We start from the raw sequence: 21591 nt of genomic DNA on the forward strand, positions 1-21591 counted from the left end.
CTTTTGTCCTAGACTCCCCATCCTAAACCCACCACTGCATGGCTGCTCCAGTCCTGCTCGGAACCCTACCCCTACCCCAGTGCCTGCCACTCTCGGGGACTCTCCCCACCCCCAATCCTCTGCCTCTCCCACCCTGCCACAGCTGCTGGAGAATAAATTTGGGATGCTGATGCTGAAGTGTTTGGATGTTTTCTTCTAAGCTTGGAGAATGAAGGGGGTGTGCAGGTGGGAAAACGACTGTACATAGAAACAAAGAGAGAGAGACAGAGGCTGAGGAGGGGTCTGCAGAGACAGGGGGAAAACGCAGAGACCCATCAAGTGAGAGATGATGCCCACAGCATGAGAGTAAAGAACAGAGACCTGGAGAAAGCAGAGAGAGAGAGAGCGCGAGCGCGAGCGAGCTACACACAGAGTGCCATAGAGAGGATCAAAGTGGACACGTGCAGGAAGAGGCAGCGGTGTACTCATAGACCACTGAGCGTGTCAGGTAGAGATCCCGGGCACAAAGACAAGCGCGCACATATTCGCCCAGAGCAATAAAGCTCACACACTGGCACACTGAGACCCAGCGACTGGGAAGTCCTAAGAGGGAGGATGAAAGGCAAGCCTGCTATTGAGAGACCCCCAAGACAGAGAAACCCGTGAGCTTAAGAATCAGAGACTGAGGCAGAGGGCAGGCAGACGCGCCCTCCGGGCCTCTTTCCCTTGACCCACTTGCGAGCGAGGGGCGTGGAGAGGGCAGTCCAAATAGACTACACTTCCCAGTAGACACTGCGGCGGACCCTTCCCCCAAGTGCGGCCCCCGCCGCCAGGGCTGATGGGAAGTGTAGTCCCTGGACAGGGACAGGCCAATGGAATGGTGTGCCTCCGTCTGTGTATTTGGAGGGGACTGAGGTTCAAAGCTTCGCAGGCTCCCTCGGGGAACCCCGGCGTCTCTTCGTCCCTGCAGGCTCTTGGGTTTCCGGGGCTCTGTCCAGTTGGATGCTGGGGCTTCTCCTCTCTTTCCCAGCACCGCCGCGGTACCCCCAACCGGTGCCCGCGGCCCCCTGCCCCTGCTCCGACCCTCGGCGGGCGGCCTGCCCCTTTAAGAGTGGCCCCGCTGACATCACGGCGGGGGGGTGGGTGGGTGCTGGCCCGGCTCCGGGCTCCGCGGCGGCTGCAGGACGCGGCTCCGCTCTGCGCCCGCCTGCTGCTCAGGGGACCCCGGCCCGGGACGCCCCCTCCAGCTTCTTCCAGCCGCCCAGACCCCAGGCTCCGCCCCACGCCTGGGCAGAGCCCCAGTCTTCATCAGGGTACCCCAGGATTGCCCCTGCCGTCTCTTCTTCTCAGGGTCTCCTCTCTCTCTCTCTCTCTCTCTCTTTCTCTCTTTCTCCCTACCTCAAGGTCTCTGGGTCTCAGCATTTCTCAGCCCAAAGGTCTTTGACGGTCTAGCTGTCTCTCTCTGTCTGTGACCTCTCCACTTCCAGGACCCCAGAATCTCTGAGCCTGGAGGAAGAGGAGGGGTCCTAGATCAGATCTCTGCCTCTCCATTTCTCTCTCTGTCTCTTTTAGGCCATCTCTGTGTCTCCTCCAGTCTCCAGACCTGCGAGTCTCAGAATTTCACAGCCTCGAGGTCTCGGTGTGGCTCTGGATTCTCTTCTCTGTCTCTCTGCCGCTCTGTGTGCCCCTGCCCCTCTCGGGCTCTCTACCTCTGTTTCTATTCTTTCTCGCTCCCTGCCTCCCCCATTCTCGAGGCCCGTCTCCCTCCCTCCCCGCATCCTTTCCCCCCTCCTTCCCTGCCCCTCCCCTCCTCCGCGGTAGCCAATGAGAGGCCGCCGGTCCCAGCTCCCGGCGTCGTCCGCCGAGTGAGGCCGCGGGCGCGGGGGGTGGGGGGTGGGAGGCCGGGAGGGGGCCGGGACGCCGGGCTCCGGGGCGGGGGCGGGGGGCGCGGGCACCGGCGACCCCGGTGGCGGCGGCGGCCGGGGGAAGCCGCGGGGCCGGTCATGCGGCTGCGGGGCCCGCGGCCCGGAGCGTCCGCCCAACCCTGAGCGAGGTGAGCGCGAGGGGAGGGTCCTGGAAGGAGGTGGGCGCGGGGGGTTTCTCTGGAGGTGGCTGGGAGCCGGGGCTTGGGGCTAAAAGGGGCCTGAGTGGCTCCGGGGGCTGAGATTCTGGCGGTCGGACGCCCGAATTCGGGGGCAATGGGGGATGGAGGGACATTTGGGCCTAAGGAATCCGGGAGGACGGGGTCCGAGGGTCCCAGAGCGGGGCAACTATACTCTTAATGTCCGAGTCTTGGAGACCGTGGGCACCGGGGAGGGTGCAGGCCAGGTCCTTGAGGGAGACGGTCCTGGCTGAGGGGGGAGGGCCCGGGCCCGGTAAAGGCAGGCTGTGAGTCTGAGAAGGGGTCCCCAGAAAGAGGGAGTACGTCCCCCAAGACACTGAAGGGAGGTGGAGTTTGGACTTGGGGCTTGGAGAATGGGACCCCGGGGATCCAGAAGCCTATATCCAGGAAAGGCTAGGATAAAGAAGGATAAGAAGGAGGCTCCGGGCCTGGGGGGGGCGGGGAGGGGGGGAGGGGGTGGGGGGAGGGGGGAAGGGGGGTCCCAAAGGAGGAAGGGCTGGAGGCTGGAGGAGAATGAGGAGATCTGGGCGGGCCATTTAGAGTGAGGAGGAATCGAGCAAGGAAGGAGGGGACCTCCAGAGGGGAAGTGAGAAGGGTGACGTTGGCAAGGTCCCAGCTGGGAGTCCGAGGAGCCAATGGGGGGAGCTGAGGTCAGCTACCTGGGACTAAGACAGTCAGGGCGACAGAGTTTTTGATGCTGGTTTCCGAGGTGATTGGACTGGAATAGGAGCAGACAGCTGGCAGTCAAGCCCTAGAGCCGTGGGACGGGGGATGGGAGGAAAAGCTGGTCGGAGCCCTGCCAGTCTCGGATTCCTGAATCCTCCAGGAGGCTGGGGGCGGGGCGGGTGGGCTGGGGGCACTAGGTGCTGCAGTGGGGAGGGCGGGGGCAGGCGGGATGAAGATTGTCTCAAACTCCAGGGTTCTTATTGGGGTGGTGTCAAGTTTCAAGGCTACAAGAATTCTGGTTAAGGAGAGTGGGGTCTCACGTCTTGGCTGCATTGTTGGGGGGGTGTTGATTAGGGGTCTTAACCTTTGTAGTTAAAAAGGTGATGGAGATTGTGGTATTCATGTAGGTTGAGGTCTCTGGTTGAGATAGGATGGGGATCCCAATTTGAGCCCCCCAAATCATGAGACTGTGTGGTTTAGGGGAATGTTCTTGGTAAAGGGTGAGTGTGGTGGGTAAGGGATTAAGAGCTCCCTAGTTGGAATCTCCAGATTTCTTATTGGAGTTTTGGAGGCCACAGCCTTGAACTGAGGATCTCTTTTTTGAGGGTCCAGTGTTAGGGGGATCTGGGTTCCAGGTTGGATGTTGAAGAGGGTCTGTATTTGGAAGTCCTAGTATGGGAAGTTGGAGTCCAGAGCCTCTGGTAGGGAATTTGGGGATCTGGTAATGGGGGTGGGGGGAATGGGGATCCTGGGCTTCCTGATTCGGGTTTTAGAGTTCAGAGCACTGATCCCTAGTTTGAAGGAGGGTCACTTGTTTGACTGGAGTGCTCTGATTAGGGTGCTGAGATGGGGGACTCCCAGATCATGGTTTTGACATTCTGGAGTCTCTAGCCAAAATCCTGGCTCCAGGTCTCTGGGCCCCATATTCTGGGATCCAGCAACATGGGGTGGAGTTCTAGCATTCCAGGTTCAGGGGCCTGCGGGGATTTGGGATGGGCGGGGGGGGGGAATTAAGGTTCTGGAATCTTGGATCTGGGTCGTGGTCCAAGATCTCAGACTGGGATACCAAATTGAGGTCAAGACACCATATCAGAGTTAGAAGGTCAAGGTCTTGGTATTAGAATTGGATGTTAAGGGTCAAGATATGAGTCCAAGGGTTTAAACTTCGATGGGAGGTCTGAGGTCAAGGCCAGGGTATGGGGTTTAGGGTCCTTGGCTAGCGACCTACTTGGGGGATTTCTGGTTGCTATTCAGAGACAGAGTCCAAAAGAAAGGGGTCAGGGTGTCAGGTCTGGGCATGGAGTCAGGATTGGTGGCCTAGGTTAGGGTTTCTAGACAAGTTACTGGTTCAGATCCAGGGATGGAGTCATAGGTCAGGACACAGAGGTCAGATTTGAGAGGGTTCAGTTTGGGGATTGTTGTTTCTGGCCTGGGTCCGATGTCCCACGTGGCTGCCTGGGGTGTGGGGACTCTAGTGGTCCCATCAGAGCCCCCACTGCAGCTTCCCGTCCCTCAGGCCCCGCAGGGCGCCCCCCGCCGCTGAGGATGAGTCACTGCAGTAGTCGTGCCCTGACCCTGCTGAGCAGCGTGTTTGGTGCGTGTGGCCTGCTGCTTGTGGGCATCGCGGTCAGCACAGACTACTGGCTGTACATGGAAGAGGGAACGGTGTTGCCACAGAACCAGACCACGGAGGTCAAGATGGCGCTGCATGCCGGCCTATGGCGCGTCTGCTTCTTCGCAGGTACAGACCTCACCTGCCCACCAGTCAACTGTCCCTGCCTTGCTTGGGATCCGAGTCTTTATCCATAGTTCCATCCCATGGGTGCCAGAAATCCAGAAATCAATCCTGTTTCTCTCCTGGAGAGTCAAATTTCTACCTGGAGATTCAACTTCTAGCCCTTTATTCCCTGGATCTAAGAACCCTAATGCTCACACAATCTCCAGGTCCCGAATCCCCGTAACCTGGAGCCCCTGGCCCCTTAGGAGCAGTAGTCTAAGTTCAGAACTTGTCTCCTGGACAGCGCCAGAGCTGAATGGGAAGAATAAAAACAAACCAAAAACAACAACAACTATGCCTCCCAGCTACCACAGAGACCACTCCTAGGAATCCGGTCCCACCTCACCCCCCAGACGTTGCCTCTTTAGGGATCCAGGAGTCCTGGCCCATAGCCCCTCCTCACTTGGGACTCAGTCTTCCAGCCCTGTCCTCCATCCAAGGGACTCTAAGGCAGCTTGCAATAGGAGCTCTCGGACTCCTGCCCACCCCCTTCTGCGACCCCCTAAGAGTAGTACAGACCATGACCCTTGGACTAAGCCTCACATTCCCATCCTGGGGTCTCTCTACTGTGCGTCCGGCCCCTGACTGCCTCTCCAGAGCTCAGGAGCCTCTCATCCAGCCCTGCCTTCTTATCTTCCCCTCAGGCCGGGAAAAGGGTCGCTGCGTGGCCTCAGAATATTTCCTTGAACCGGAGATCAACTTGGTGACGGAAAACACGGAGAATATTCTGAGTGAGGGGAAGCAGGGCGTGGGGAGGGTTAGGCAACAAGGGGGCAGGGTGACAGGGCGGGTCCTGGGAGAAAGGGTAGGACCAGAGAAGGGGTGGGGTGGGAGGGAAGGAGTGGAGGCTTGAAAGCAGGCAGAGTGGTTGGGTAAGGAGGAGGGGCCAGGTTGAAGGGATGGGGCCTGGGAAGTGGGTGGAGTCAATAGGTAAGGGGTGGGGTCAAACCAAAGGAGGTGTGGCCTGTGTGAAGGGGTGGGGCCAGCAGTGGAAGTTTCAGAAAGGGGAGGAGTCACATAAAAGAGCGGGGGCGGGGCGGGGAGGTGGGGGGTGGAAGTGGAGAGGTCAGGAGAATGGGGAGGTGTCCTCCTGGAGAGTCCCCCCTCACCCCCGTCTTTCTTCTTACCCCTCCCCCAGAGACAGTGCGCACAGCCACCCCCTTCCCCATGGTCAGTCTCTTCCTCGTGTTCACCGCCTTCGTCATCAGCAACATCGGTCACATCCGCCCACAGAGGACCATTCTGGCCTTCGTTTCTGGCATCTTCTTCATCCTATCGGGTAAGCCCAAGGAAAAGACTTACAGGCCGCGGGACTATTTTAGGTTCCAGGAACCTGGGGTTCGTCTTCCAACAGGAAAGCCACTTCCTTGCTGTGTAATCCTGGAGGAGTTACAGAACCTCTCTGAGCCCCACTTTCCTTCTCTGTGAAATGGAGCTAGCCGCCAAATCACAGCGAATGCCTGTTGGGTGCTAATCAGGTGCCAGGCTCTGTTCTGATACTCACAACAACCCTGTGAGGTAAATGCTATTAATAGCCCCATTTTACAGATACGGAAACAAACACTCAGAGAAATGAAGTCATTTGCTCAGGGCCATACAACCAGTGAGAGGCAGAGATGGTATTCAAACTCACGCATTTCGCCTCCAGAGGCTGTATTTTTAACCACTGCTGATATTTTAGCAATTAACAGATTACAAGGCTCTTTATGTTCTGTGCATCATTTTACTTGAATATTTTTCAACCAGAAAAGTCGAAAGAACCCTGTGCCCACCACTTACAGTCGACCATTACCATACCACAGGACTTGCTTTATCCTGTATCTGTCCATCTGTCTCTCTACGCATCCATCAGTCTATCTTATTATCATTTTAAAATGCATTTCCAAGTGAGTTGCAGGCATCAGTACACTTTGCCCTAAATTCTTCACCATGCGTGTCATTAGCTAGAGTTCAACGTTTGTTTATAGTTCTTGTTTCTTTTGAGATTCAGGGTTCTTTTGCATGAGTGATCTCATAACCTTCTCATAACATCTCTGCCCGGGAGTTATTATTAGCACTCATTTGATAAAATGGGGATACCGAGGCCTGAAATTGTGCAGGAAGTTGCCTAAGATACCAGCGTAATGCTGGCTCCCCAGGGACCCAAGTGTCCTGAGCTCCAGAGCAGAGCTCAGTAGAGAGAGTAGAGCTGTTTCTGAAGTGTTACCCTCCTCCAAATTTCAGCTCAGTCCAGTCCAATTAGGTCCAACTCAGCTCAGGTCAGCCCAGATCACCTCAGCTCTGACACACTTAACTCCATCAATCTGGCCCAACTAACCCCAATCTATTCTGACTCATTTCTTCAGTTCAATTCGAATTAACTCAACATGATTTAATTAAACTCCATTCGGGCCCTTTTAATTCAGTTGATATTTTATGGACAAACCCCGCTGTATGTCTCGTTTCCATTCTGTCCCTTTGGGCCCACATTCGGCTGCCTCTTTTGAGTTGGCTCTGCAAATAATTGAAGATAGATCTTCAAATATCCTCTCCCCCAGTCTCCTCCCTGTTCCTCACCCAGCTTTCTCCAGGCTAAACCTCCCCCGTGTTTCCAACCTAACCTGACGAGACCTTTTCCCAGGGAAACCAGGGTGCAACCTCTGTGCAAATTTAAATCACAGCATGTAGAGCCAGACACAGAGCTAAAATAAGACACGTAGAATATCTCCATCCCAGAGTGTCAGATGGAAAAATAGTGGCCTAGAGAGACAGAAAGTGGGGCAAGGGTAAGGAGCATGGGAACGTTTATTCAACCCACCTGAAACATGAGAAGGAAAATCCCGTTGTTCATGGTTCACAGAAGTTGAAACAAAAGAGGTGACATAGCTGGTAAATGGCAGCGCTGGCATTAGAACCGAGGATATTCTCTTCCCAAAAGCCATGCTCACGGACCTGATTTGCATCAGGACCAGTGCATCAGGACCTGACTTCCCAAGGTCAAGCTGAGGATCAATGGTGCCGTCAGGGCTCTGATGTAATAATAGAGTAATGGGGGGGATTGAACCTTCACTTCATGAACTTCATTTCATAGACTATGACCTATGCACCCCACCCAAAGTATCCAGTTGTGTGCTTTAAAGGTTGTAGGGTGTAGTGGCTGAAGGCAGGTGCTCCTGTGAACCTAGAAAGACCTGTGTTAAAATCCTACCACTTACTCAGTGTGTGAGTTACAGCCTTCCTTTCTGGAGCTGTTGAGAGGACCAGTCTTGTTCAGGGGTCAGCAAACTTTTTGCTTAGGGCCAAATAGTAAATATTTCAGGCTTTGTGAGTCATAGGGTTGGAGTGCCAAAGCAACCAGAGGGGAAGCAGTGGGCCTGGCTGTGTTCCAATCATCCTATTTATGGACCCTGAAATTTGAATTCAGTGTAATTTTTATGGGTTATGAAATATTCTTCTTCTTTTGTTTTTTTCCCCCACCATTAAAAAAGTGTAAAAACCACACTTAGCTCGCAAACCATACAAAGACAGGCAGCAGGACAAATAGTAGTTTTCTGACCCCTGGTCTAGATCACGGATGTGAAGGGCCAACCCAGTGCCTGGTCTATAGCAGTAAGTATTCAACACGTGGTAATTTTAAATAAATACGTACACACATACATTCATAAATAGCAGTAGTAGCAACAACAACAGTTATAATAAACACTTTATTGAGTGCCATGGTTTGGGGAAGTTCTAAGTGCTTTGTGCAAATTAAGTTATTTGTTTTTCTTCCCCTCATAAGGCAGATGCTATTATTATTCCCATTTTCCACTTGAGGAAACAGAAGCACTCAGAAGTTAAGTTGCTCCATAGTGGAAGCAGGATTCCAACCCAGACTTTCACCCTGGCACTCTGCTGCCCCGCCACAGTTAAAAATCATAAAGACAAAGGAGATTAAAAGAGAGGAAAGGGGGACTTCCCTGGTGGTCAGTGGTTAAGACTCTGCACTTCCACTGCAAGGGGCACGGGTTCGATCCCTGGTCTGGGAAGCAAGATCCTGCATGCTGCGTGATGGGGCCAAAAAAAAAAAAGGGGGGAAAGAATGGAAATAGTACCAACAATATCTTAGATCTTGGAATGGAATGATCTAGTCCAACCACCTCATGCTCCCAATGAGGAAACTGAGACTTAGAAAGAGACAGGAGTTGCCCGAGGTTGGGTAAATGGTGAAGTTGGCATTCAATTTTGGAGAAAGTGGTGAGAGGGCTGGGGCAGGAAAGGGATAGGGTCACACCTGGACGTTAAAGATCCCTCAGGGACTCGTGTTTGGAATGCACTAGAAGGAAAGAGACTGGAAATGGGCAAACAGAGGAGGACGTTTATGCAGTGGTCCAGGCAATAGCAGATAAGGTTTGAGCTGGGAGGGGGTGTGGAAGGATAAAGGTGACTGGATGGCTTTGAGAGAGAAGGATATTGACAGAAGAATCGATAGAACCAGATGACTGACTGGATATGGTTGGTGAGAGAAGGGGAGGAGGCGGGAGTGACATTGATTTTGTTTTTCCAGGTCATAAGAGGCATGCTTCCCATGCATGGCTCATATTAACCCCTGACCCTCAATCATGCTCTATGCATCTGCTCATTCATTCATTCACTCATCAAACATTTACAGAGACATCTTACATGCCACGCCCTGCGCTGGGCACTGGTGACATACTGAATTTTTTTTTTTTTTTATTGTGGTGGAAGTCACATAATATAAAACATACTATTTTAACCATATTTAACTGTCCAGTTCAGTGGCACTAAGTACATTCACATTGTTGTGCAGCTGTCACCACCATCCATCTCCCACATTTTTCACCTTCCTAAACTGGAACTCTGTCCCCATTAAACAATAACTCTCCATTCCCCCTCCCCAACCCCTGCCTGGCCCCTGGCATCAACCAATGTACTTTCTGACTCTATGAATTTGACTATTCTAGGTACCTCGTATAAGTGGAATCAAACAGTATTTGTCTGCACCTAATGTATATTGGAATGCATGGCAGTCTACAGGCAGTCAGCCACAAAACAGCTCCCAGCTACATGTGCATCAGTGCTTGTCACACAACACTTAAATCCCTTGAATGGATTTCCACTGCACTTAGAATACATCCCAACTCCTCGTGCTGGCTTACAAGGTCTTCCATGATTTGGCTACTGTTCAGACCTCTGGCCTCATTACCTAACTCACTAACACTCTCTCCATTGCTTGTAACTTCAGCTGCACTGGCCTCAGTCTATTCGTCAAAAATGATCATCTCAACCTCACTTTTACACCCATGAGCCCTCCATGTTTGGAAGTCTCTTCCCCCTAATTCTCAAAGACTCCAACTTTCCCTCTTCAGAGTTTCTTTCTCTGACAATGGTACCCCATGTTGCTTTGCCCCCACTATACTATCCATCACATTCCCTATTTTATATTTGTTTCATAGCACTTATTGCTATTGTCATCTTATTCATTTTCTGTCTCCTTCTACTGGAATGTAATCTCCAAAAGGCAGGGACATGCTCTTGCTTGTATCTTCAGAGACTAGATGAGTTGCGTTGCTGGCACAAAGTCCACAATGAAATATTTGTAGAAGGGATGCATGGTAAAGACAGCTCAGGGCATTCTGGGAAGAGCGCAGATGCATTAAGCTGACACAATAAGGTGGTGGGAAGGGTGGGAACGACCACAACTTCAAGAGCACGTGACATCTAAATTGATGATGCAGAAAGGGCGAGGGGAAGTTTTTCAAGTGAAGAGAGAAAAGTGCCTTGTACAGAGATGGAATTCACAGCATGTGTTAAGACCCTAGAAAGCAGCTAAGACAGAGGTAGCCAGCTGTGTAGCTCTCCGTGGTCCTGAAATTCTTTGTTCTAAAGCCAGGTTGTTCCTATTCAGCTTGGAATGTAGGTGATTCTTGCCTACTGTGCTCTAAGTATTCTGAAGCAGATGTAGTGGAGGGGGGAGGGAGAGAGTTAGATTACAGAGCAGGGAAGGGGGAAGGGAGAGAGAAAAAGAGAGAAGGAGAAAAAAGGGAAAAGAACGTTATTTTTTAGAGAACCAGAGCCACTGTAAAATGACCAGGAAGGAGAAAGAATGACAAGAATAACTTACCTTTTGACATTGTTTCTGGATAACTTTCAATTACTAAAAACAACAACAAGGGTGAAAAACAACAACAAAAAGCTCTTTCTCTTTGGAATTATTTGTTTCCTTCTCATCAACCCTGCTCCTGACTCTCTGTATGGAGAATGTTTGTTATTTACAGCTGAAATGTGAAACATGGAACTTGAGGTGAGGCAGGAGTGGTTAGCAGGTATGGGTTTTAGAAAGAACCAGTATCTAAAACAGGGGGATACAGATTTGTAGGCAGTGGGACAGGCTTAGGGAATAAGCCTTAGCTGGGTCAGAGGACTTGGGGATGCAAAAAGGGGTTTAGATTTTGAGAGATTCAGGAAGTAAAATAGACATTACTTGATGATGGACCATCCTTCTTGGATGGGGGACTGGGAATCAAGAGGATTCCCCTGCATTTGACTAGGATACTCTAGCCAGTGTGGTTTCTGGACTTATTTAGGTATTGTTTCTTTCCTTTTTTTTTTTTTTAAGGATCTCGTTTAGAGTCACACATTGCCTTTATTTTATTCTATTTTATTTATTTTTGGCCATGCCACATGGCTTGTGGGCTCTTAATTCCTGGACTAGGGATTGAGCCCGGGCCCCTGGCAGTGAAAGCGCCTAGCCCTAACCATTGGACCGCTAGGGAATTCCCTAGGTATTCTTTTCCTATAAACCTGTTCATCTTTCAAGACCTATAGCAGATGCCTTCACCATGTAACACTTCATGGGCCCCCTCTTCTTGAACATCAAAATTATGCAATACCAGAAGTTGAAAGTGCTATGGAAGTTCAGCAAAGGCTAATTCTTAAAGGAGACAGAGGAATGGGGATTTAGAGTGGATTTAAAAGGGAAAAGCAGCTAATGAGCTAGAAGTTCCAGTTGCATGGCAAGTATATTCATCCATTCAACTAGTATTTATTATCTGCTGGATCTTGCACCAGATGCTAGGAATGCAGTAGGAAACAAGGTAGACTAGTTTCAAGGATCCTCGAGGAAGTGGAGGAGATTCATGACTAAAAAACTACAAATAGATAGAAAATATAATGTTAGGTAGTGATAAGTGCAACAAAGATAAATAAAACAGTTAAGGGGAAGGAGATTGATGGGAACGTCATTATTTAATCTTACCTCAATCACTCCAAATTTTTAATGAAAACTTTGAAATCTATAGGATAGTACGGTGAACACTGGTACTTCTTCCACCTAGATCCACATAGATACTTGCATTTTGCTAAAGTTTTGCCATATTCTGTCTCTCTCTTTACACACGGTTTGGTTTTTGTTTGTTTGTTTGTTTGTTTCTGGCTTTACCGTTTGAAAGTAAGTTGCAGGCATCATGATCGTTCATCTCTAAACATTTTAATATGCATCTCTTAAGAGTAATGACATTTTCTACATAACTACAACATCATTATCAAATCTAGAAATTTTACAGTAATTCCATAATATAATTCATTCCATTTTCAAACTGTCCCAGTTGTTCTAAGAATGCCTTTTATAGCTTTTCCCCCAGAACCAGGATTCAATCTGTTTATGCATAGCATTTAGTTAATTCTCTTTTAGTCTAGAATAGTTCCCATACTATATTTTTTTATAACACTGACTTTTAAAATATATTTCATTATAAAAATATACAAAGGATAGTATAATTTGCCATGTACCCTTCACTCAGTTTCAACAATTATCAACATATGGTGAATCTTTTTTTAGTCATAGTGCCATACCTCCCTTCTGTACTTCACTACATGATTTTAAAGTTGGTCTCAAACATTAAATCGTTTTATCCACAAATATTTCAGTATATCTCTGAGAAATTAGTACTTTGTTATTTAACTAGCCACAGTGCCACTGTCATGCCCAAACAATTAAGAATAGCTGCTTAATATAAATTAATATCTAGTTAGTGTTCAACTTCCCCACTTGTCTCATAAATGCCTTTTTTTTTTACCATTAGTTTCTTGCAGACCAGGATCCAAATTCCACTTGTGCATTTAGTTGATAGATCTCTGAAGCCTCTTTTAATCTATAACAGTCCTTCTCCTTCTATTTTTTTCCTTGCCATTTATTTGTTGAAGAAGTCTAGTCATTTGTCTCATAGAATTCCCACAGTCTAGATCTTTCTAATTGTGTTTTTGTGATTTAATATGCTCATCCATCCTGTGTTTTCCTGTAAAACTGTAGATCAGATCCAGGTTTGATTTTTTTTGCAGGGGGGAGGTGATAAAATACTTCATAGATAGGTGGTGCTATTATGTCCTACTGTATTACATCAGGAGACCTAATACTATCTGGTTGTGTCTCTTTTTGAGATGTTAAGATCAGTCACTTGCTTAAGTATTACAGCTTGGCTCATACCATTGTCATTTTGAGATCTGCAGGATAGGCTGTCTTGTAGAACACCCACATCCCACATTTATTTGATTGTTTCCTTGTGGCATCATTTGATCTGTTCCTCTTTCTTTGTATTTTCTGTAACCTGGAAGTTATGTCCAGGGTAGAGACTTGATTAGATTCTGGTTAAATATGTTTGGCAAGATTTAGAGGTGGTGCCATGTTCTTTATAGCCCATCACTTCAGGTAGCAAATAATGTCAAGTTGTTCCTACCAGGAGTGGAACAAAGTTTGAACCCTTGGTAAAGGGGGTGATCATTAGAGCTCTCCATTGAAAAGGTACATTTTTCTCTTTACAATGAATAAGTCATTTGCAGGGTAACATTTTGGCACTTTGGGGAAAAAATCCTGTTTGGGGATGTACATTTTATTCAAAAGGTGTTGCTTTGGAAGAATTTTAAACATACAGAAAAGTTGCAAGAATTATACAAGGAACTCTCATAAATTCTTCACTGGGACCAATTTATAACATTTTCCACATTTGTATTTCTGTGTATCTTATGTGTATATATCTATATATGTATATATTATATAATTTATATTATATTATATTATATATAACCACCTGAACATAAATTGCAAACACTTCACTCTTAAATACGTCAGCAATTATGTCCTAAGCACAAGTGCATTTTCTTTCCTAACCACAGTACAATCATCAAATTCAGGAAGTTTAACACTTATACAGTATTACAGCTGATACGCAGTTCATATTCAGATCTCACCAATTGTCTCCACACTGCCTTTTATAGTCAGTTTTCCCCCTGATTCAGGATCCAGTTCTGTATTTCCTTGCTGTGTCTCTTTCGCCTCTTTTCATCTTTTATATAGTTCCTGTACCTTTAAAAAAAAAATCTTTCAAGTTGATGTGTTTTTGAAGAATGCAGCCAGTGTTTTGTAGACCACCCCACAGTTTCCACAGGAGTGGATCCATGTTACAAATTACCAGCAGGGACACTACATAAACGAAGTAGTGTCACGATCACATCAGGAGGTCGGGGTGTCCGTTTGCCCCATTATTGGTGATGTTAGCTTTGGTTTCTTGGTTCAGATGGTATCTGTCAGGTTCCTTTATGATAAAGGAAGTTTTCAAAAATCTCTTCGTAATTAATAGATATTCCATGGGGAGATTCTGTCATACAGTGATTTAATGTCCACTGTCGACGATGCTTGCCTAAATCCTAATATTACTACAAGGGTTGCAAAATGGTGTTTTCTTAACTTTGTTGTTCTATCTACATGGATATCACCGAAAAGAAGAATTTTTTTTTTTTGGCCACGTGGCTTGTGGGATTGAACCCAGCCCCTCAGCAGTGAAAGTGTGGCGTCTTAACCACTGGACTGCCAAGGAATTCCCAAATTTTCTCTTTTCTTTTATTATTTATTTCCTTAAAGAATATATCAGTATGGATTCACATTTTTAAAAAATTCAGTGTATTGTATGCCATTACTTTTGTATTCATTTTGATGTTCAGATTGTCCCCAGTTGGGCTATCAGGAACCTCCTTCAAATGAGTTCCTGTGTCCTTTTTTGACATGTCTCCAACATTTTTTTTTTTGAGTACTTCCTTATTTTGTGGTACCAGTACACTTTTACTGCCCCTGCCTCAGGCTTCAAATGAGCTGTTTCTTCCTAGCTCCTGATGTAGTGGGGGTGATAGTAGAGACCAAAATCTGGGTGCTAGGTGTGCTCATTGCTGCTGAGGTGTCACTGCTCCTAGGATATTTCAGGATACGAGCTGGGAAATTACATATATTTGTAAAACAGGAGTTTATACTGACACCACAAGGGTCGTTCTTGACTTATCCCATTCTGATTTGTATCTTCCTTCTTTCAGAATGAGATCTCCACCTCCCCAAAACATCAGTATATTTGCACATTTGCTCAGCCCTACTATTCACACAGAATAACTTAAGTACTGCTACCCCTACACCACTCCCAATAAAAATCTACTAAATACGGTTCAAGATTTCTTCACAGACCTTTTTGTCTTTAAACTGAGATATATATTCAAAGTACTTTGCCCAAAAGTTACTTGGATTACTACTTTCCCCCCTCCTATGGTTGTGTTATTCATCTGATATAAATTTGCTTCATTTATTTATTTATTTATTTAAAAAATTTTATTTATTTATTTATTTTTGGCTGCGTTGGGTCTTCGTTGCTGCACGTGGACTTTTTCTAGTTGCGGCGAGCAGGGGCTACTCTTCGTTGCGGTGCGTGGGCTTCTCATTGCAGTGGCTTCTCTTGTTGCAGAGCACGGGCTCTAGGCGTACGGGCTTCAGTAGTTGTGGCTCACGGGCTCTAGAGCGCAGGCTCAGTAGTTGTCCTGCACGGGCTTAGCTGCTCCGTGGCATGTGGGATCTTCCCGGACCAGGGCTCGAAGCCGTGTCCCCTGCATTGGCAGGCGGATTCTTAACCACTGCGCCACCAGGGAAGCCCAGCTTCATTTATTTTTGTTTGTATTCAATTTTAGTTGTTTTCCCCATTTTTGTTTTTTTTTTTTAAATGAATTTATTTATTTAATTCTTGGCTGCGTTGGGTCTTCGTTGCTGTGCGTGGGCTTTCTCTAGTTGCAGTGAGCGGGGGCTACTCTTTGTTGCGATGCACAAGCTTCTCATTGTGGTGGCTTCTCCTGTTGCGGAGCACGGGCTCTAGGCGTGCGGGCTTCAGTAGTTGGGCTCACGGGCTCTAGGCACGTGGGCTCAGTATTTGTGGTGCACGGGCTTAGTTGCTCTGCGGCATGTGGGATCTTCCCGGACCAGGGCTCGAACCCGTGTCCCCTGCATTGGCAGGCAGATTCTTAACCACTGCGCCACCAGGGAAGCCCCAGATCCTTGTTGATTTTATCTTTTGAATATATAAAATATTAGCATAGTTCCAAAGGTCAAAATTATGCAAAAATATATACTCAGAGGAATGCCACTTCCTTCCCATCTCTTCCTTCCTGTTCTCAGCTACCTAAAGTAATCAACTTCATGTTTGTTTCCCCTCCTATGTCTCTTTTTGTAAAAATAAGCAGATGCATATATGTATTTTATGTACCTTTTTTGGGCTGAAAAGCTAGCATTCTGTATACTCTTTTTAAAAAATTAGTGATATGGTCTGGAACTCTCACTGAACTCCATATCTGTTCCTAGAGATCTTCCTCATTGTCCTTTCATAGTGGCACAGTACTCTGTTATGTGATGTTTTATAGTTTATTCCATTAATCCTCTATGTAAGGGCATCTAGGTCATTTTTAATATTTTGCAATTATGAATAATGCTGCAGTGAATTAACTTGTACATATGTGCTTTCATATTGTTGGACAGGTATCTTCAGGGTCAATTTCTAGATGTGGGATTGCTGGGTTGAAGGATAAATATATGTGTGGTATTGTTAGACATGGCCAAACTCCCCTCCATAGAGGTTGCACCATTTTGCATCACCACCAGCAACATATAAGAGCTTCCATTTCCCTGCCTCACAAAGAGTATGTTGTGAAGCTTCTTAACTTTTGACGATCTGGTGGATGAGAAATGCTATGTCCTCATCGTTTTCACCTGCATTTCTCTAATTCTGAGTGAAGGGGCAATTTTTTAAAACAAGGAGATCATAGACGTCCTTTCTAAAGAGGTGACAAGGAATAAGAGATCTAAATGAAGTGACAGATACCAGGGGTTAGGATGCTGTGCTTCTACTGCAGGGGGTGCAAGTTCTATCCCTAGTCGGGGAACTAAGATCCCACATGCCACGCGGCCAAAATAATAATAATAATAATAATAATAATAATAATAATAATAATAATAAATGAAGTGACAGAGAGAGACATGTGGAAATCTGGGGGAAGAGCATTCCAGTTCAAGGGAACAGGGAGAGCAAAGGCCCTGAGGCAGAAATGAGCTTGTGTTCAAGCAAGAGTGGGATCTAAGTATCAGGTGCAAGGAGAAATGGCTGGAGATGAGTTTGGCAGGTGACTTTGTAGGCATTGCAGTCCAGGGATCAGGAACATGTTTCTGTAAAATGCCAGATAACAAATATTTTCAGCTTTACTGGCCATATAGTCTCTGCCGCAACTACTCAGGTTTGCCGGTACAGCCATAGGCTAAATGTAAACAAATGGGCGTGTCTGTGTCCCAACAAAAGTTTATTTATGGACCCTGAAATTATAAATTCATATGCTTTTTAAACTGAGATATTATAGTTCACATAACATAAAGTTCATATATTCAGCAGTTTTAGTATATCCACAAGGTTGTGCAACCATCTCCATTACCTAATTTTACCACATTTTCATCACCCCAAAAAGAAACCTCACTCCCTTTAACAGCTAATCATAATCCCCCCTCCACCCCACTCCCCGGCAACCACTCACTAATCCACTTTCTATCTCTATGGATTTGCCTATTTTGGACATTTCATATAAATGGAACCATACAATATGTGGTCTTATGCATCTAGCTTCTTTCACTTAGCACATTTTCTAGGTTCATCCATGTGGTAGTATAAATGCGTACTTCATTCCTTTCTTTGGCTGAATAGTATTCCTTTATATGGCTATACCACATTTTGTTTATCCATTCAGTTGATAGACATTTGGGTTGTTTCCACTTTTTGGCTATTATGAATAATGCTGCTGCAAACATTCATGCACAAGTTTTTGTGTGAGCATATGTTTCCAGTTCCCTTGGGTAAATACCTAGGAGTGGAATCGCTGGGTCATATGGTAATTCTATCTTTAACACTTTGAGGAACTGCCAAATGAAATTCATATACTTTTTCCGTGCCACAAAATATTCTTCTTTTGATTTTTTCAACCATTTAATTATATAAAAGCCATTCTTAGCTAGTAGGCCATACAAAAACAGGAGGTGGGCTGGATTTAGCCCTGGGCAGTCATTGTTTGCTAACCTCTTTTGTAGGCAGTGGAAGGAATTTAGATTTATTCTGGGTGCGATGGGCACACAGATGTTTATTTGTAGGATTCTAGGGGAAGATGCTGATGAGGATTACTTGGATTAATTTGGGGGGAGGGATTTTATAGCCCCGTTAAGCCACCCTATGTATGGCTATCGCTATGCATGGCTACTGTTTAAAAGAAAGTTCATCTTGAAGAAGTGATAGTTGCCTCTTAAAATTTTTCAAATCAGACCTCTCCTCTCCACCTTCTCCATGTGCCTCTATTTCCTCAGCTGTAAATGGAGATAAAAATGGTACCAATTTGAAAGTGTTGTGAGGTTTGAATGAGTTAGTGCATATATAACACTGAGAATGGTGCCTAGCTCAGAGCAAGACCTATATAAGCAGTTGCTATTATTGTTATTGCTATTGATGTTGTTGTTGTTGCTATTATGATCTATACAGCTTCAGCCCAGCTTCATCCTCCTCCCCCTGGAATATCACAATATCCAGTTTCTCCCTTCCAGTCTCTTCCCGGAACCAATCAGCCCCAAAAGGATCTTCTAACACTTCGATCTGGCCTTGTCCTTCCTCTGCTTCAGACCATCCATGGCTCCCTAGTGCCCTTGGCATTGATGCCAAGCTCCTCAGCCTGGCATTCGAGCCTCATCATGGCAATGCCCCTGCCCCCTTCTCTGGCCTCATTTCTTGTGGCTGTGGTCCATGTTTTAGCTACATGGATGGATCAGTTCATTGTTCCCCCTCCAACTCTTTGCCCATGCTGTTCCCTCTGCCCTGGCTGGAGTGGTATAATGGTAAACCCTAATTCTTCCCTGGGCCTCATCCTTTAGGACTTGGACAAAGTCATGCTTCCAGGAAGCTTTCCTGGACTCCCTCCACCCTTGCCCCAGGTGGGTTTGGTGCCTCTTCTGGACCCACAGAGCTCTGTGCTACTGTTTTCTTTACAGTACATGTCACCATGGATGTGACTGTTGATCAGTGTTCATGTTTGCCTGCCCCAATTGCACTGTGAGCTCCTGGATGGCAGATGAGGGATGGGGGTGGGAGGGGGGAGGAGGCTTTTGATTTATCTCTGGGCTCCCTGCACCCAGCCGAGGCCCAGCACACAAGGAACTTCAAAGGATGGAATTTAGTCCAGGGTAGAGCAGGGGGGAGAGGGGAGAGGATGGCAGTGAGATGCAGGGGGCCTGGGGCTGGGGAAAGGGGTCCACTGCTAATGGACCAAGGGCACCCCTCTGCTCCCCCAGGCCTCTCCTTGGTGGTGGGCTTGGTTCTTTACATTTCCAGCATCAACGACGAGGTCATGAACAGGCCCAGCAGCTCCGAGCAGTATTTCCACTATCGCTACGGGTGGTCTTTTGCCTTCGCAGCTTCCTCCTTCCTACTCAAAGAGGTGATGTCTGTGGGGCCCAGACTCTAGAGTTTTGAATGGGGGGGGGGGTTGGGGGGGGAGGGCATGATTCCTGGGCAGGAGGAAGAGGAGGCTGTGGGTGTAGACTCTGAATTAAAAGGAGGTGGTGGCTGAGGTCCTCACCCCTGGGTCCTGGAGGCGGAGGGTCTGGGAGCTCCAACTCCCGGGATGCTGGGGAGGAGGAGACTGGGACCCTAATTCCTGGGTTCTGGGAAAGGAGGAAGCTGGAGGCCTGGAATCGTGGGTCCTGGGAGAGGAGGGACTGGGGGTCTCGAGTTTTGGGGTCAGAGGGAGCCCGGGGCCAGCCTCTGCGACTCTGACCCTGCCTTGCCACAGGGAGCTGGCGTGATGTCCGTGTACCTGTTCACCAAGCGCTACGCGGAGGAGGAGATGTACCGTCCGCACCCGGCCTTCTACCGCCCGCGTCTCAGCGACTGCTCCGACTACTCGGGCCAGTTTCTGCAGCCCGAGGCGTGGCGCCGCGGCCGCAGCCCCTCCGACATCTCTAGCGACGTATCCATCCAGATGACGCAGAACTACCCTCCAGCCATCAAGTACCCGGACCACCTGCACATCTCCACCTCGCCCTGCTGAGGCCCCGCCCCCGGAGAGCCCCTCTTCCTCCTCTTCCTCCTCCTCCTCTTCCTCCTACTCCTCACGGGTCTCCCCACAACGCAGCTCCCCCCCTCAAGTCCTCGGGACTCCTCGTCCCAACCCGGAGGACGCTGCGCACGCGTTAGCCCCGCCCTCTTCCCGGTGGCCCCGCCCCGTCGCCATAACCCCTCCCTCTTTCCTGACCGCTCCACTTCATTGGTCCCTTCCACTTCCAGATGACACCTCCTCCTAGATGACCCGCCCCCTTTCCTTAGGCCACTCCCCTCCCGGCCTAGTACCGCCTCCCAGGTTCCTCCGCTCCTCGGGCAGAGTGGCCGAGCGCGCCCACCTCCGCGAACCATCCCCCAGCCTTCCGCCTCGCTGCAGGGGCTCTGGGCAGGAGAGTAGGTTCCAGCTGTCGTCAGAAATGCCAAGCATCCTCTTCTGCTCTCTGCCCCGACTTCTCTCTTTCCCGGCCCAATCTCACCTCCGGACTTTAGTGGTCCTCGGGTGTAGTGCGGCCGGGGTGGGGGTGGAGGCCGCAGGTATGGTGTCCCCTCCCCCACTCCCCCACCCACGGGAGACCCCATTCTTTCTCACCTGCTGGACGCTTCTCGGCCTTCTGAAGGTTACCTGCCTTTTCGAGGGCTCTCTCTAACGGCTTTTCTTGCTCTCTCAGCTGACCTTGGCTTCTTTTCCTTCCTCTGTCTCCCGGCCTCTTCTTCACCCGTTCATCCAAAGCCCGTCGGTGCGTCCAGCCCCACATACCACGAGACAAGAATGGAGACCCTAGGGTGGAGGGAATTCCTCCACGCCATTTCCACGCCTGTGCCCGCCTCTTCCCCCTCGAGGCCCCGTCGGGGGAGGGAGAGGCAGTAGCGGGGGTCGACACCCCCCCAAACCTCGAAGTCTTCCATTTTCTGGCCCTCCCCCTCATTGAAGTCCCCCTTCCCATCTCAGACCCCCAACTCTGGCCTCTTTCAAGGGTCCGTCCGCCCCCTTGGACAGATGGGGGGGTCACCAGAAACTCACCCACCCCCTTATTAGGGGAGGAGGGGCGAGGTAGCACAGTGTTGTACACGGAACTAGAAAGGCCCCCTGGGTGGGGGGAGGGGGGCAGGGGAGGGACGGGGGCTTTTAGTTTGCATCTTAGGGGGGAGGGGGGAGGGGGGACCGCAGCAGTTAACCTGTCTTTACGCAGCGATTTTTAACGAGGCTGGGGGGAGGGGGACTTTGGGGGTGGGGAAGGGGTGGGGTGGGGGCCTGGCTCTGTTATTTACCGTGTATCATATGTAAATACCGACAGAAACTTCAATAAACTTTATTTCAAACACGTCTCTGCCTGCCCAGGGGGAGGGCATTGGATACAGAGGACGGGTCCAGGTCTCCACCCTGGCGGGGTGGGGGAGAGGCGGTGGCTAGAGTGCTACAAAATAAGGTTAGATGGTTGTTTGTTAAATTGCTTAATCATTGTAATTAACAGCCTCACTTTATAATTCAGTCCATGTAAAGCGTGTAGGACAGCAAATGACACAGGTCTGGATCAATAAAAATTAACTCTTGGTATCACAATGACCACTTAGAGAACAGTTACTATTACTCACCTTCCTTGCTTCATTTATTTATTTAAAAAAAAATT

General features: G+C 48.4%; 1 protein-coding gene across 1 annotated transcript; it reads left to right on the forward strand.

Annotated features, from left to right (window-relative positions):
- Positions 1 to 1996: 1996 nt before the first annotated feature.
- CACNG7 (calcium voltage-gated channel auxiliary subunit gamma 7) lies at positions 1997 to 21045 on the forward strand. The gene is made up of 6 exons (XM_061173906.1): positions 1997 to 2032; positions 4284 to 4508; positions 5189 to 5275; positions 5683 to 5823; positions 19195 to 19340; positions 19695 to 21045. Exons 2-6 carry the CDS (start codon positions 4313 to 4315, stop codon positions 19950 to 19952), a joined length of 828 nt encoding a protein of 275 aa, XP_061029889.1. The 5' UTR covers positions 1997 to 2032; positions 4284 to 4312; the 3' UTR covers positions 19953 to 21045.
- The last annotated feature ends 546 nt before the right edge of the window (positions 21046 to 21591 follow it).

The sequence above is a fragment of the Eubalaena glacialis genome, chromosome 18 (assembly GCF_028564815.1).
Source record: "Eubalaena glacialis isolate mEubGla1 chromosome 18, mEubGla1.1.hap2.+ XY, whole genome shotgun sequence".
In the NCBI taxonomy this organism is placed as follows: domain Eukaryota; kingdom Metazoa; phylum Chordata; class Mammalia; order Artiodactyla; family Balaenidae; genus Eubalaena; species Eubalaena glacialis.